This window comes from Lepidochelys kempii, chromosome 2 (genome assembly GCF_965140285.1).
Source record: "Lepidochelys kempii isolate rLepKem1 chromosome 2, rLepKem1.hap1, whole genome shotgun sequence".
In the NCBI taxonomy this organism is placed as follows: Eukaryota; Metazoa; Chordata; order Testudines; family Cheloniidae; genus Lepidochelys; species Lepidochelys kempii.
Genome location: NC_136381.1, coordinates 91,297,881 through 91,315,880, shown reverse-complemented (window position 1 = coordinate 91,315,880; position 18,000 = coordinate 91,297,881). Strand labels below are relative to the sequence as shown.

The following is an 18,000-nucleotide window of genomic DNA, read 5'->3' as shown; positions in this document are numbered from 1 at the left end:
CATGATAAAATATTGTTCTCTGACTGTTTGGACTTCTGCTAATTGGCAATGCTTTATACATTTGTTGACAACCTCATGAATGCTGAAGACTCAAAAGTTTATAAATAACTATGATCTCGTCTCTTGACTGTATTCTGGAGAGTTCTCCACATTTGGGGAAAAGCTAATTGGCAGATGGGATATGGGAAGAGCCTGTACTGTATTGTATGTGGCTAAGAAAAGGATTCAGTATCTATTGCTATCAATCAGTGCTGGTTATAAGAACTAAATTCCCTTAAAAATAAAATTTATATCTGCAGGGAGAAGCAGCTCTCTCTCTTGTGTCATCAGCAACCAAATTATATGGACTAAAAAGAAAATGTCCCTCTCCCTTCTAAATGCGGAACATACAATGAGATGTGTTTTAAATTATATCAAACTCAAGATTAGTACTAAAAATTGAGCTTTTTCTTCAGAGTTAAATAATATGCCATAGAACTGATCTCCAAATGAGAGGTATTTAAACTATTTTGCTGACACTGTAAGCAGCAGATCTGAGGGTCTGTTCTACAGCCTGTACACAGGTACACCTAACTAACTCAGTGGGAGTTGTTCTTGGGCAAGATAAAATTGGGTGTCAAAAGAGGATTAGAAGATGGTGTCCCGTGTTGAGCAACCACTTCAGAAAAGTAATGGCATTTCCCAGGATAACCTTCAGTGAAGGAAATTAGAGGGGAGGAAATACAATGGGGAAGGTGGTGGAGAAAGACATGCATGCTGGAAACAAGGGAGGTTGTGAGAATATTGCTTTTTAGGAAACATTTATTTCTATGTCTAACTGTTGTGTGGGGTTAAATACTTCAGTAATTGCCTCGAAAAAAATATATACATTTTTATTGTAGCATGCAAAATAAACCATGTGTTGGTGGGGGAACACTTCAAATAAACTAAATAATAAAGGGAAAATTGGTGTACCCCATTTCAGGATGAATAGAGTCTTACAGTGACAAAGTTGTTAGATTGACTTAGAGTAAGACACAGTGTGGGAGGAATGAGAGAGAGAGAGAGGAGGATTTACTTTTTGTCTTTGGGCATCCTCTATTGCAATTTTTTCCATATACAGTAACTCCTCACTTAGTTGTCCCGGTTAATGTTTTGTTGTTACATTGCTGATCAATTAGAGAACATGCTCGTTTAAAGTTGTGAAGTTCTCCCTTATAACAGTGTTTGGCAGCTGCCTGCTTTGTCCACTGTTTGTAGGAAGAGCAGCTCATTTGAGCTAGCCAAGCTTCACAATCATCATTGCTGTGTACAGTATTAAATTGTTTAAAACTTATTTTGTGTCTCTCTCTCTCTCTCTCTCTCTCTGTGTACTATATAATATAGTCTTTTTTGTCTGGTGAAGAAAATTTCCCTGGAACCTACCTCCTCCACCCTCCTCCCCCAATTTACATTAATTCTTATGGGGAAATTGGATTCGCTTAACATCGTTTCACTTAAAGTCCTGTTTTTCGGGACCATTACAATGTTAAGCGAGGAGTTACTGTACTTTGTTTGGATTGGTGCCTTTTTTCCCCCCTCCTTTGTTTAACTTGGTTAGTAACTATTACTGTTAGAAATCACCAATTTGTAGTCTCTAAGGATTATATATATATTTCTCTCCACTTCCTCAAGCCTGCAGCAATCGCTATCCTGGCTCTGTGAAAGTGATGTCACCTATGCATAATACTAAGAGAATTTTCTTTTAGCATATATCCTTTCTCTGGCTGTCCAACTGCATGTTGTATTGACTTCCCTATTTAGATTGCAAACTCCTCTGGGCACGGACTTAAATTAATCTGCAGTGGATGTAGTGCTGCATGTCCCACTTTACAGCCATGGTGCTTTTCACATGGTCCTAGTTCTATTGCTGTTGTGTCACTAGGATAAGTCTGGATATGTTGCACCTTAAAGTAGCATAGAGTGGCCCCAACTGGAGATAGCTGGAGCTAAAATGGAAAACATTAAACCTGAACGTTATTTGACCATCACCTCCCCCTCCCGGCTCAGGTGACAGGCTCTCAGGTCTCCCATCCCCAGGGCACATTCCCAGGTCGACACTCCCCCCTCCCTGCTGAGTCACATCGTCACACTGGGACAAGTTGGTAAAGGAGTTTAAAAGATCACGTGCAGTATGATTCCTGAATAGGTTGCTAGTGACCTTTGGTTCCTAGTTCACTTGATGTCAATATAGTATTGACTCCTGAAAACACTCTTATTAAAAGGATACTTGCCATTTGTATTTAGATTTCCTGTTAAAGGTCTGAAAGTCAAATATCAGTGTCAACATTTACTGTACAAAAGAGTAGAACATGATTAAATTTTCTTTTATTATGAATAGATTCCGCTCCTGGCACATAAGTACTATACATTCAGTACAGAATAACACTTCAAAGACGCACAAGATTTTTGCTGTTCACAGTTTGATGAAAACAGGACAGCCCTATTTTCAAATGACTTTCCATCCCCATTCTACCTCTTGTACAACTTTTCATAGAAGACAAGTTTTGTTTATTTAGACAAATCTAGTGATCTCTGTATTTAAACTTTTAGGCCAAAATTCTAAAATTGGATGCCTAAAATTAGCCTCCTATATACAAGTGGCATGATTTTCAGAGGTGCTGATCTCCCTCAGTTCCCACTGAAGTCAATGGAAGCTGAAGGAAACTCATCACCTCTGAGAATCAAGCTACTTTTTCTCCTCTCTCTATTTTTTGGAGAAAGGAGGATGGATCTTAAATATGGATATATAAGACTAATTTTAAAAATCCAGATTTGAGAATTTTGATGTAGATTAGTGTGTGTAAAACAGAATTTCTTTATTCATTGATCTCTTCCTCATCTTCAAATGTTTCCTCTCCATCATTTGCCGTAGCTTCTTGGTACTGCTGGTACTCTGAAACCAGGTCATTCATGTTGCTTTCTGCTTCTGTAAATTCCATCTCATCCATCCCTTCTCCTGTAAACCAGTGGAGGAAAGCCTTTCTCCTGAACATGGCAGAGAACTGCTCAGAGATCCTTTTGAAGAGCTCTTGAATAGCTGTGCTGTTGCCAATGAAGGTGGAGGCCATCTTGAGGCCACGGGGTGGGATGTCACAAACTGCCACTTTGACATTATTTGGGATCCATTCCACAAAGTAGCTGCTGTTCTTGTTTTGGATGGCCAGCATCTGTTCATCAACCTCTTTCATGGACATGGGACCTCGGAATACTGTTGCTACTGTTAAATATCGTCCATGTCTTGGGTCACAGGCTGCCATCATGTTTTTGGCATCGAACATCTGTTGAGTGAGCTCTGGAACAGTGAGTGCTCGGTATTGCTGACTGCCTCGGGCTGTCAAAGGAGCAAACCCTGGCATGAAAAAGTGAAGGCGTGGGAATGGCACCATATTTACTGCCAGTTTTCGAAGGTCAGCATTTAGCTGGCCTGGAAAACGCAATGATGTAGTTACTCCACTCATTGTAGCAGACACCAAATGGTTTAAATCTCCATACGTTGGGGTGGTGAGCTTCAGGGTGCGGAAACAAATGTCATACAAAGCTTCATTATCAATGCAGTAGGTTTCATCTGTGTTTTCAACCAGCTGGTGGACTGAGAGTGTAGCATTATAAGGCTCCACCACTGTGTCAGAGACTTTTGGAGAGGGCATGACACTAAATGTATTCATTATCCTATCTGGATATTCCTCTCTGATTTTGCTGATGAGTAGCGTTCCCATGCCAGAACCCGTTCCTCCTCCAAGGGAATGAGTGAGCTGAAATCCTTGCAAGCAATCACAATGTTCGCATTCTTTTCTTACAACATCAAGCACTGAATCTACCAGCTCTGCTCCTTCTGTATAGTGTCCTTTGGCCCAGTTATTTCCTGCACCTGTTTGTCCTGAAATAATATAGGATAAAGGAAGAAAATATTACTGATAGGGTTTGATGGTTGGAGACTTAATGATCTCAAATCACATACAATGAATTGTTCTAAATTTGTGAGCTAGTAAATCAAACTCTTTTGTCTTGCTCACAAATATATACAGAAGAATTACTAGTGGCATCTTTTGACAATGAGTGCATAGAAAAGTATTGCTAATTACCGTATGTTACCTGTGATTTCTGATGGACCCTGTAGGGGAAATTAGGTTTTCCAAATATTAACTGAACTTTGTCTTTGGTTACTAAGTTCAGTTGAATTTACTTCCTGACTTTTTCTCTCAGCTTGGATAGTGAAAATTAGCTAGCCTGTTTCTCCATTGTTTATGGTCATGTCTAATAATTTCAACTTTTTAGTTCCCATTCATAAACAATATTTGAATTGTAGTCTCTGCAGAGGGAATGGTATTCTTTTAAAAATAAGCTGTTTCCACTGAAAGATTTAAAAATATTAATTAAAATATTGCTTTTATTTCCCTAAATGCTTTAAAACCTAAATTCCTTTTAATGTTCTAATCTGATCTGAAACTTGTCATTTTAATGTATATTTTGTGATCTTTATCACAAAGGTGCCAGATTAAAAAACTCAGAAACTGAACCTCTCTATACATCCGCAGAAGAGTTGTAGCAATGGGCAATTTTAGAGCAAGTTTCACGTGTTGCTTTGCCCATTGTGCCTCATCCGGGCATCCCTGGTGTGGATGGCCCAATTCCAGGCATAGGAGGGTGTGTTTCAGTTTCCATGCCCATTCATTTATTTTTCTTGACCTTGGCCTTGTATCTGCATCTTGTATCCATACTGACTCCAGTGCAGAATGAGTGCAAAACACAACTATCCTCATCTGGCACTGGGGCCGGTGGGGATGGGGGGATTGATCGACACCCTCATTTGTGGCCTTTAAATGTATGTGTGGCACCTTTTCCACACAGGGCTGGAGACTGAGCCTGCCCCACTCTCACCCGGCAACAATGGCTCCTGACCTGCAGGGATGAGCCTAGCTTCCTGTTCCAGTCATTGTGACATGGCACATGGGGTTGTGTGGTGCTGCGACCCCATGTGCCATGTAGGGTTGCTAACCCTCCAGGATTGCCCTGGAGTCTCCAGGAATTTAAAAATTAATCTTTCATTAAAGATTGTAATGTGATGAAACCTCCAGGAATACATCCAACCAAAATTGGCAACCCTAGCACTATGTCACAATGCCATTCACTGACATTCGGCCTGGCTGCTCCTCTGGAGGGGCAGCCCTGCCAAGCCTGAGTGATGCTGCAACCCAGGCACCATGTGGCAATGCCCAGAGTTGGGGAGCCAGGTCTAGCCCCACAGGACAGGAGCCACTGCTGCTGGGTGAGCATAGGGCAGGCTGATTCTCCAACCCCCACCCCTCCTCTGGGTCTCCCCTCTGCAGCATCATGCAGGGATTAGGGTTGCAGTGCCAGGGCAGGGGGTGCATTATGGGGGTGCATTATGGGTCAGTGCCACCTTGGTGGGACAAAGAAGAGGAGTGTATTCATTAATACATTGCCTCCCTGCTTGCAAAACATGGCTCTACCACCGACTGGCAGTATTTAACACACAGTTTCTCACTTTACACTGGTGTAAATGACTGTGAGAGATCCAGAATTAGGCCCTAGATTTTAAAATTGCAGCACTTCATAGAGAACTGGGGGTTTGAGCTTTACTTTGAAGAAACTCTCTTGTTTTGTTAAGCTATTTTAACAAAACTTGAGTTGTTAAAATGTTTACTTTTGTCTTATGTTACTGGAAGCTTTTGTTTATATTCAGTGAATTCTGTCTCTGTATTTTGTCTTCTCCAAAACAGATCTAGAAATAAAGTTGACTCCTTGCTGTAGAGGCTTTTAATACCCCTAATCCAGTTTATTCCATAAACAAAAAGCTAGCATTCGTTCACATTTAAAAGCTTGCTTTTTATAAAGAATATGATGCATACGCCACCAAATCATAGACACAAATCTTTAATGTTAATGTTTCATGTAGTTACTGGTTTCAACCAGGGAACACCATTTCATTCGAGGATGATGTTGACCTTCTGAAACTGGATTTTATGCCAAGATACAATGCTTTATTTAACTTGATGTAACCAAAACTGTTTCTTTACTTAAGTGATTGGCCTGAATCAACATGTTGGTGTTAACAGGGGCCAACGGTCTGATCTTGCACGTTACTGAAAATGTCCTAGCACAGTGGTTCTCAAACTTTTGTACTGGTGACCCCTTTCACACAGCAAGCCTCTGAGTGCAACCCCCCCACCCCCTTATGAATTAAAAACTTTTAAAAATATATTTAACACCATTATAAATGCTGGAGGCGAAGTGGGGTTTGGGGTGGAGGCTGACAGATCGTGACCCCCCATGTAGTAACCTCATGACCCCCTGCAGGGTCCAGACCCCCAGTTTGAGAACCCCTGTCCTAGCAGGTACTGAGTGCTCTCAACTTTCGTTAATTTCAGTAGGCACTGAGAGCATTCAGCACCTCTCATTGCTGCTCAGCAACCTATAAGATTGGGCCTCTAACTTTTTCTCAGCTTATATTTTCTCTCTCCATGCCATATATACACCCGCTGTGCATACTGCAGCCCATCAGGCAGCATGCCAGCAAACAGATACTACTGTACTATATATTTTGTAGGATCCTAACAAAAGATTCTAAGTTTAGTATCTTTCTCTGCAAATTGTCCCAGGAGTACCAGTAGCAGAATGTGGCTCAGAGATGGGAATAGTGATAAAGCATGAATGGAAACAAAACATAAGTAGAGAAATTGATGGAGAATGGGAATGAAGCATAAAAAGGCAAATTGCTCAGGAAAGATAGGTGCATATGATTTGTTCAGTACAAAGAAATTAAATAGAAAAGATTATACTTATTTTCCCTCCTTTGATGTAGATAGTTATGGGTATCTTTTGACCTTAGGAGCACCTATTTCATCTCATTGAGTTGGTAAATCTGTGACAATGCAGAGATATGATCTCATCCTGCTCACCAATAGGAGACTTTTTTAGCTTCGAGTGAAATAATGCAAACAAATGCAGGATTTTTTTCCATTTACTTTTGTAATTTTAATCTTGTAAACAAATCCAGTGCTATGAAAACTGGTCTCGTAAAGGATGTATCGAGGGAACAAACATAACCTACTATAAAATAAACATCTGCCAGAAGGCTGTACGTTTTGAAACTGCATTTGTCTGATGACAAAGTATTAAACCACAGAAGGAAAAACAAAAAGGCTCAAGTTGTAAGAAAACATTACTTAATCTTTTACTTAAAATATTGATATTGGAGTTGATTTGCCTATAAATTGTTCTCTCGTGATAGAATATTAAATCGGGGGACTTTAGAAGATGTTTTGCTGTATTTTGAACATTCTGAATGATCAGTTTCTCATTTTCTTAGATACGATAAATTGTTATAGCTTATGAACTATGATGCAAAACTTTGCAGTTTATTAGGCTCAAGTAGATGCCCATCAGTTTGCTCATATAGACTGTGGTAAATTATAATTTACCACCAAACACCATTGTGCTAGAGCAGGGGTGGGCAAACTTTTTGGCCCGAGGGCCACATCGGGGTATGAAACTGTATGGAGGGCCAGGTAGGGAAGGCTGTACCCCCCCAAACAGCCTGGCCCCACCCCCTCCCACTTCCCACCCCATGACTGTCCCCCTCAGAATCCCTGACCCATCCAAACACCCCTGCTCCTTGTCCCCTGACTGGCCCCTCCTGGAAGCCCCCCCCAAACTGCCCCACCCCGGGATCCCACCCCCTATCCAACCCTCCCTGTCCCCTGACTGCCCCAACGCCTATCCACACGCCTGCCCCCGACAGGCCCCCAGGATCCCACGCCCTATCCAACCCCCCCGTTCCCCAATCCCTGACCACCCCAGAATCTCTGCCCCTTCCAACCGCCCCCTGCTCCCTGTCCCTGACTGCCCCCCGGGCCCCCCACCCCTAACCACCCCATCTGCCCCCCAGGATCCCCTACCTGTCACCGCTACCCGCACATGCCACCACAGCCCTCTTATTATGCCACTCAGAGCGGCAGGAGCTCGGAGCCCCGCTGCCCACACAGCAGCCGGGGAGGGGAAACAGTGGGGGTGAGGTTGTGGACTAGCCTCCCCGGCCCGCGGGCCGTAGTTTGCCCACCTCTGTGCTAGAGCCTACTGGTCAAACACAGAGCCCACTATTAAGGTTGTGGAACAATGCCCACAATCAGACCCAGATTTCAGTTGCTTACAACTTTGCCAAACTGTAACTGTTCAGGCAGAAATTTTCCAGGGTGGATGTCTCCCCCAGGCTGAATTGTGTTTGGAACATTTCAGCCAGCATTGTACAGCCATTTCTGAGAATGAGGCTAGGGGGAAAATACATTGTTTTGCCCATGTTAAAAAAAATTCTGGCAACCTTTTCTTTGAACAGCTCTAGTGCTCCCATGCTTTGACTGTGGGGTGGCCTTTGTCTCAGGATTGTGCTTTTTGCTATCCTCATGAAACTCTGCCCACATTTGGCCAGGGTATAAGCCTTTGAAAAAAATCAGTTTGCATATGCTCAGAGATTTGATTTTTAGCAGCTAAAATCTCTGAAAATTCCATCCTCACTGAACATGCTCAAGTCTCTCTCAGCTCCTAGTACTGACCATAATGTGCATGCGTCATCTCCACAGAGCAAATGAGCATGTTCCAGCCCTGTGCTGTAACTCTCCCAGGCACAGTGGGAGCAGGCATCAGAACTGAAAGGGTACTCTCACACCCCCACTGGCACCCTGGCAGCTTGGAGGAGGGCACTGATTCAAACGCAAAGGGAACAAAAGCCGGACTGGGGAGAGGGAAAGGAATAAATTGGAACAACGAGCCTGCTGAGACTGGGACTGCATGGTGGGGGAGGGGGAGAGAGAGACTGACTGGGACCTGGGGGGGAGTGGCTAAACTGGGATGAACACTGGTTGGGCAAAGAGGCTAGGACTAGTTTGGCAAGGAGACCAGGAGCTGGGGACGAGGGTGAGGAGACTGGGAGACAGTGAGGGAAAATGGGGCAGGGAGGACTGGGAGCTAGTTGGTTGGGGGATGATGACACTGAGATTAGATAAGGAGCTTGGGGGAGGAGGGGTGACCAGGACTGGCTGGACAAGGAGACTGGGACTAGGAACCAGTGGGAGAGAGGAGAAAGATCTACCAACGGTCTTCTCATTCCAGCCCAATGCTATAACCAGCAAGCATATGAAAGAGGAATTATTTTCCTTGTGCTTATTCATATTTTAGGTCAATAGGATAGTTAAAGTAAACTTTTACTCCCACTGACTTTAGTGGAAATTAAAGTCAGTGGAAATTTTGGGTGTGCAAGGAATGCAGGATCAGGCCTGACATGCACAGAGAAATCTAAGGCATTTGATGCACTTTAACTAACCTACTCTAGCATTTTGATGTGCTACAACTATAAGTTCTGACTTAAAAAAAGTAAAAAGCTGAGTTTAGGAACAAACCCCTCCCTATAAGCATGGGTCTGAGATACACCAAATACAGAATCACCAGCCTCTGCCACAGAATCCTTTGTGGGGCCTACAACAGATATAAAATAATAAATAAATAAAAAGACGGGGCGGGGGGAGCTTTATTGGCTTTCGACATGGTAGATTTCCATTTCAGTTCTAAGGCACCCATTCACCAGATTTCTAGGACAGTGCCTGATGCTGGCAGCAGGCCCAGCATGGGACACCAATTGATCACATGCTCTTAGCTCATTGTTAGTTTATTAGGAAGAGAGTATAATGTAGTGGAGGGCTGTTCAATAAATTTTTAATTTATTTTGCTGTGTTTTGAGATGGTTCCAGGCTGCAAAGTTCTGATTCAGACATTTCAGAAGTGTAGGTGAGTTCATTTTCATGGGTTTGGTTTGGCCCACTATTGAAAAAGGGAGCGGTTGTGAAGTTTGGGTTCAGAAACAAAGTGTTCCAAAGTTTCAGGTTGTTTGGATCTTTGGTTTTGGTTCAGACCCACCTCTGCTTACTGTAATTTAAAAGCATTTTAGAGGAACAAACACACACCCTTTACTATAATTTCCAGGAAGTTTAATGTCTGGAAAGGGAATGAGGATACTGTTACAAAAGCAGTTAAATATTAGGCTGGTAGTGTAAAACTAAACAAACCCCAAGACCTTGCAACTGAGGAGGGGAATAAGAGGCAATACACTTTCAAAGGCCTTTAAATTTTTGTCTTTCCTATGCTTGTGTTTGACAGCTTCCTTATGTTGACAAAGCACACCAACTTGTATGTTGCAACCTAACAATAATCTGGGGAACGGTTTTGTGGTTAAGGCACAGAACTGAGAACCAGGAGATAGCAGTTCTAGTGACAGTTCTGCCTGGACACAACTTACAGATGCGCTAGTTCTCTCATCTGTAAAATGGGTCTGATAATACTCTCTAACTTGAAAGGGGGTATTGTGAAGTTTAACTCATTAGTGTTTGTAAAGTGCTTTGTGAACCTCAGATGGAAGGTGCTACAGAAGTATAAAGTTGAAAAAAATTCTCACTTGATGGAATATCCCTGTTTGCTTTCAGAGTGACAGTTCTGTTTGGATTTGAGCTGGTTTCTTATTTTACTAGAAAAAAACAACTACACCAGTATGTGGTTGTACCTCATCTGCTTTGCACGTAGTTTGTCTTCCATTATACTATACTATATACTAGACTATACTGCACACTGACCTACTGAAAAGGTAAGAAATTCCATGGTCGGTGAAGAATTTCATGGCCATGGAATTTATATAAAACTCTGGTTCCAACTAATAGTGGAATTTGTGAGAGAGAGCAGTTCCCTTTTCCCCCCTGCAGAATTTCCCTACCCTTTTAATGGAAGTACAGGGACCCTGTAAATTCAATGAATATAGCACAATTTAGAGTATCAGAAAGTCATGGGAAACATTTAGTATGTTTGTGTAATTGAGAAAATTGTCAGTGTAATTAATAGAGCAATGTTTGACCCTCTTTTGGATTTTTGGACGACTGATATTTGGATAATTGAACTGCACTGTTCAGCTACCAAACTTCTTGTTACTAACGGCTGCTCACAGCTGTTTGAATAAAAAAAAAAAGTAAGTTCTTCTGTCCCCTCTACCCCAAAGTACATTTTGACAGTTAATTTCTTGGTAATTGAGCACATGTTTTAAAAGGAAAACATGATATCCACATACCAAAGATGAAATTATCAGGTCGAAACAGTTGACCAAAAGGACCAGATCTCACACTGTCCATGGTTCCTGGCTCCAAGTCCACTAAGACTGCTCTGGGTACATATTTCTGTGCTACAATAAAAATTAAAGACATCCTTAGTATACTGATTTTGGCTAAATTCCTTCTATTATATTTCTTAATATATAAGCAAATTATATGTCATAATATGTAACATTCTTAGCTTGCTCGTGTATCCTGATACAACTTGTATTCCTATAGGTGTCTTTCCTCTCAAGCATTATAGGAAAAAATCACTTCTGGTTTAGCAGCTGACTTTTAAAATCCTTTGGTTTTTGTCATATTCATCCATCTAAATTACATTTTAAAAACTGTTCTTTTACCAGTTGATATCCATATATGCAATTATCTGGTAAAATATAGGTTATATGTTCTTGGTAAACAGTTTATCATATATTACATGAGTAGAGGGTCTTTTTTCAAATAATCCCCAGATATTTTATAAATGTAAAGAACCACTTACATCCACCACTGAAATGGAACCACTTCTGGGAGGTGGAAAATAGCCGCTGTTTAACAGCACACACCACCACTATACAGTGCAACAGTTAATAACAGGAAGTGAAAAATGTCTTACCCAATTGAAACTGTAGGGGGAATTTAGGTAGAAAGAATTACCCGATCTGAAATTTGACTAGAACAACACGCTCCCGCACTTTGCAAAAAGGGCCAGGGATCTTGAATGTGCACGAGTGATCCAGATATCAGTTTTTCAACCCACAGGGAGGAAACATCTTCAGCAGCACATTACCCACTAACACCATGCTGGGGTACTGATTCCCAGCATCCAGGGAACACTGCCATCTTAGTGAGTCACCACCACTTCCCATACCTCCTGAGGCCCAACCCTTCTTAGCTTCTGAACTCGTAGTCAGTGTCAGCATACGGGGGTGGGGGGGAGGACAAGCTTACGTTATAAACTGCTTAGTGTCAGTCAATCAATAGACACTTTTACGTGACTTAATCGTATGTTCACCAGCAAAAACTCCTAGCAAACAAAAAATAAATTCAGAGCTGTTTGCGCCATTTCCTTCCTGCTGCCTACAGTGAGGGAGTCACAGCAAATGTTAGGATGGGTGATTGATTGGAAGACAATGCACGCATGTCTAATCAAGTTTTGTAGCTAAAGCTATGAGTAAACCTTTGCTTTCTTCACCATTTTAACATGCCTCCTCTCCCAGTTAGGGAATCACACTCTCCTCGCCCCTCCTAACCTCCTCCGGTGACGGCAGCACACTTACAAGCGAGCTGTAGCTCACGAAAGCTTATGGTCAAATAAATTGGTTAGTCTCTAAGGTACCACAAGTCCTCCTGTTCTTTTTGGGAATACAGACTAACAGGGCTGTTACTCTGAAACTTACAGGATGATTCATTATAGTAGACATTGATTCTCTCCAGCTGCAATGCTGAATCACCAGCGTAGCCTCCTGCTGGGTTGATGCCATGTTCATCACTGATCACTTCCCAAAACTTAGGGAGGAACAGAAAAAGGGAGAGACACTTGGTTAAAGGAAGACGTTAGCAGATCTGTTTTCACCAAAACAAACAAACAACCCTGTGTCTCCTTCTTTCACCAACGTCAAAATAATCCAAACCCACCCACACTTGGCAGGGATTGGGAAGCCCTTGGAGGCATGCGTTGCCTTAACAGCTGCCGGATTCTTGGCATGTCTGAGAGCTGCGTCTCTGAGCCACGCCCTGCCCCTTGCCCGACCAGCAGAGAGGAGATGGGGTGGGGATGGAGAGAGACAAAAGCCCGGCAGCAGATCTACACCAGGATTTAAAACCAAACACAACAAACGGTTAACATCACAAACTGTTTGCAGGGCTATTTTACTGGTTGTTGCTTTTATTTTTGCTGCCTTTCTTTCTTTGATCCACCACTCCGGTTAAAAAAAATATTTTTTGGCCGTTGCTTGTAGTTTTTCAAAAGCCTTTTATGGTCACAAGAAGGAGGCAACTTTTGCTAATTTTCCAGTTCTCTAGTCTTTATGCACCGACCCCAGGACAAGTCAGAGTCCAAACTTTTTGTTGCGAGAAAAACACCCCCTCTAAATGGCTATAGATATCAGAGGAAAATCTACCCATTATCCCAGAATTTCTCAAGATAAAAACATCCTAAGGCAATGACACACCTTGCTGATTTGCAGAACTTTGCCTTGTGCTGCTGAAGGGCTTAAAAAGCAGCTGTGGTACCATTGTACAACAAAACACAACATCTTCAAAAACCACTACATTTCCCTACATGCAATTCTTAGGAAATACTAAGTGAGTGTACTGTTTAGAAGAGGAAAAGATCTCTTACCTTAGTTCCAATTTGGTTTCCACACTGGCCTGCCTGGATGTGTACAATTTCCCTCATTGTGATACTTACAAGTCTCTCTCTCTCTCTCTCTCACACACACACACACACTCTCACTCACAGGCTCTTTGCAGAGTTCAGCTATGTGCAGTGTGTCTCTCTGGCTCAATGAGTGTTTTATTGGCTCTGGGACTGTGATCTTCCCTCCCAGCTTGGCTCACTGTGCACTTCACTGCAAAAATAGCCAGCCCAGGCTGAGCAACTGGCTTTGGCCAGCCTCCACTGGGGCTGGATCTCTGTGTGAATGGCATTTCATCTCATCTTTCATTTCTGGTCCAGAATGATGTCAAGGGGCCAAGAGCGGAACAGGCTAACACATTAACCATTTGGGAGCTTGCATTTTCCTTACTCAAAAGTGACTATTTATAATAGACAAGATAAATAAAATAATACCAAAGTAACAATAATTTATGGACATAATAATTTAATGATTCTTAGCATTTATATAGTACATTACTCCCTGCCTTCCAGTCACATCAAACTTGAACACAGGTGACTGTTTACTGAGAGCAGGTTAAATATTTTTCCCCCCAAGTTTGGTGGCTGCATTTTCATAATACTTTTTTTAATTTTAACGTTAGATAAGTAGGGAAATAATTAATTGCTCTGGCATTGTGTGATTAGTATCTTAGCACATACCTGCACGTTTGACATTTACAATAAAAGTCCCAAATATTTCTTGCATGGAGTCAGTTCACTCCTACACAAGCCCACCTTTTGCTTTTAATCTTGACAATAGTTTGCAAATATCAGGTTAGTTAGCTTCACAACACCCCGGTGAAAGAAGTGCTATCCTAATTTTACATGGGGGAAACCATTGTCCTCACGGGGATATTTGCATGAGGATGGGTTTGCAACATCAGGCCCTAAGCATCAGCGCTAGGATTGGAATTCTCAGTCACTCCTGGTACCACAGCCTGTGCTCAGACCGCTAAACCATACACCACTTACAACAATCATAATCTTGCAAATCTTTAGTTATTTTTATATCTCTGTTGTGGTTAGAAGCCCTAGTCATGGACCAAGACCCTATTGTGCTAGGCACTGTACAAACAGAACAAAAAGATGGTTATCTGCTCCAAAGGGCTAACAATCTAAGACAAGAGACAACAGATAGATGAGTGAGTACAAGGCAACTTTGAGGCAATATTGGCCAGCATGATGGCAACTTTAATCCAAATAGCTTCCAAAAGACTTTATTAATTGCACAAACAAATCATTGTATATAGCCACTAAATGTACACGTGCTGGCTATAAGTAGCAGCTACTCAAACAAACAATTATTAGGTGCCAAACCTTCTTGCCTTATTCCCACAGATAGTTCCATTGTAGCCATAAGAACTATTTGTGTGAGCAAGGAGAGCAGAAATTGGCCCATTTGCAGGCATTTTCCAAAAGGTGAAATATGCACTAGTGTTCAGCCTGACTTGAATTAACCTAGAATCTCACTCCCTTTTCCTGGTATGAGTCTGCTAGGCCCAGGGGAAAACATTCCAGCACCAACTTGGCAGTGATTGAATGTAAACATCCTCACTGCTCCTCTGTCATCCATGTTAATGTTTACTCAGCCTGTAGTCTGGTTAAAGGCAAATTATGAGATTCAACCTCCATTTTAACGTGTATATATCTGAGGTACAGGCACTCCTCCGAAGTTGTTCATAGCTTTGATCCTGGAAGGGGCTGACAACTCCATCCAGCAAAGACCTAAGAAATGTGTTTAAGTACTTGAGTATAGTCCCAATTACTTTAAATTATGCAGGTGACCAAGGGCCATGTTTTAAGATGTTTATGTACCTAAAGATGCACATAGGTCCTTTGAAAATCCCACTAGCCAAATAATTGATTGTGCTTAGGCATTTTTGAAAGTCCTGCTAGGTACCTATCTGCATCTTTTGGCATCTAAATACCTATAAAACTGTGGTCCTAAGTGCTTTGTAGGATTGAGCCCCAAGCTTAAGCTCAAATAAATTGGTTAGTCTCTAAGGTGCCACAAGTACTCCTTTTCTTTTTGCGAATACAGACTAACATGGCTGTTACTCTGAAACCTGTCATCTTTTAAACAGGGATTACTGTATGAACATAATCTTAACTCGCTATTATAGATGTATACCTATTGCAATTTTATAATGATCTCTTTCTCAGCTACCTTATACCTATAATTTAAATTAAATACAACTAAGGGCTGTGTTCTCCCATTTATTTTATGCCTAACAACAATTATAATATGAATTTTATATCTGCTGCATGCAGAGGACAACAGGGCTCTAACTATCTTGTTCTAGCAAAGTTCCCTCAGACATTTCAGAACTGTCTCATACTTTGGCTTCTAATAAAATTGCTATCCCTTCTTTTTGTAATAGTTATCTGTACACTCAAAGTAAATATAGTAAAAGCTGGTCACATGTCTTTTGGCCAGAAGATACAGCCCCTATGCTCCTCACAGAGCTGACCCTTTGAACACTCATCTCATATGGCCTACATTTTCATAAGTATCCCCTCCAGTAAGCATAGGAGCAGGCGATAGGGCTAGTGCATCCTCCTAATATGCAATAGACCATATGTAAAATAAGGAACATATAACCTCTAGGACATCTGTCTGAATTTGTCTATGATTGCTGTTTATTAAAAGCCATTATCTTTAGTTAACATTAAACAGTTCTTTGATGTTCTGGTTGGAGATCTCTATCCATTTTATAGTAAACAGGCATCTATGTCACAATCAGGGTTCGGCACCACCATTTGGTGCGATGGACACTTGACAAAATTACCGTACTTAGCGACGGATGTTGGAGGGGTTGGATTATGTTATTCAGTCATTCCATTTTTTGAAAAATTACCATGGACCTCAAAAATGTTATAATGGACGCTTGTGTCCATGTACGGACGCATTGCTGACCCCTGGTCACAAGTAGCATTGACAGACACCTTCACAGACAGCCTCAGCAGAGATGCCAGAGATGGAATGAAGAATTAAATACTTCTTTGGCTCTGGAGGTGGTCTTACTTCCTCCAAAATGCCATTCCTCCAGGGTCAAGGTGTATTGCCAAGAAGGAAAATCTAGAGCTGCCACTGTCTGTGCTATACTCTACATGTTCTTTGGATAAACCAAAGACTAACATTACTCGTGCTCTCAATCTGGCACCCTTCACAAGAACTAAAAGTTCACTTTAAAACTAAAATAAATATTGAGACACAAGGGAGAATAAATTCCACAGCGCAGACAAAGTATCTAGGTTCAGGACAAGTTGCTACAGTACACAGAGAAGATGTTCTAGTAATAACATCACAGACTCATCATCTTCTTCGCAGTCAGTATTGTCATAAAAACCACATGGAAATTTTTTTAACATCCTGGGAAAACACCACTGTAGTTCTTCCCTATGTAGTTGGTCATGAGACTTGATTGTTAAGCTGTTTCCTGCTTTTCTGTGAATGTATTTGTGTTCAGTGCAATGTTATTGCTGGGAGCACTCCTATTTATTAGAGGAGTTTGCATAGGCTAATGAGAAGTTAATGTTGCAAAAGATGTTCATAATGTTGCTGTTAACATGATTGGGTTTCCCTAATAATTAAATAAATAAAATAAAATAAAATAAAATAATTTTATTTTGATTTGATTTGGTTTATAAAAACATCAGCGAGTGTCCATTACATGCTCTGGGTGATTTTACAAAATTTTAAGATTCACAGTATCAAAATAATGTTCAAAATTCACATAGTACACTGCACATTTCACTCTAACAGTGAGTTTACCAGCAAGCTTATAAACAAAACTCACCCTACACTAAAAACTGAACAGGAATGTCTTGTTGAGGGTGTGATTTATTTATTTATTATTTGGCAGTTTTTAAGTTTCCATGTGTTGAAAAAAAAACAACCCTGGGTTGTATTTAATTAATTAATTTCTCAACATGTACAGGAAGTGAAAGGCTTTGATTAAATTTGGTACAAGTTTATTCTAATAAATGATGGTTTTGGTACATTTAAAAATAAACTGTTTGAGACATTTAACACATAAAAACTATGCACTCATGTATTTGTCATGGGTGTTTTGCATTCAATCATGTCAGCTCATTTCTACTCTCAGGATTATTTCCTTTTTTCCTTTTTGATTATGAGACAGAGAGGAGACAGGAGTGCTTAAGTGGTTTCCAGAATTGGGGGCCCTTAGTCTTTTTCCATTTGACAAGGAATTAATATTTTTCCTCCAGTGATATCAAGAATCTGTACAGGGCTGCTAATAATGTTTACTAGGCAACTGCTGCTGCTGTAGAGACAGGTTTGGTGTGTCCTACATATAGTGTGGCTACGTTTTTAACTCAGCAGTTGGATTTATATAAGTAAACAAACTAACCTAGACAAACCTTTCACCAGATTATAAAATTTATGAGTTAGGGCAAATTAGGCGGTTAAACTACCTTGTAGTAGCACAACAC

General features: G+C 41.2%; 1 protein-coding gene across 1 annotated transcript; it reads right to left on the bottom strand.

Annotated features, from left to right (window-relative positions):
- Positions 1–2,324: 2,324 nt before the first annotated feature.
- TUBB6 (tubulin beta 6 class V) lies at positions 2,325–13,806 on the bottom strand. Its single transcript, XM_073331638.2, has 4 exons — positions 13,507–13,806; positions 12,563–12,671; positions 11,144–11,254; positions 2,325–3,898 (listed from the first exon to the last, which is right to left on the bottom strand). Exons 1-4 carry the CDS (start codon positions 13,561–13,563, stop codon positions 2,838–2,840), a joined length of 1,338 nt encoding a protein of 445 aa, XP_073187739.1. The 5' UTR covers positions 13,564–13,806; the 3' UTR covers positions 2,325–2,837.
- Between the last annotated feature and the right edge of the window lie 4,194 nt (positions 13,807–18,000).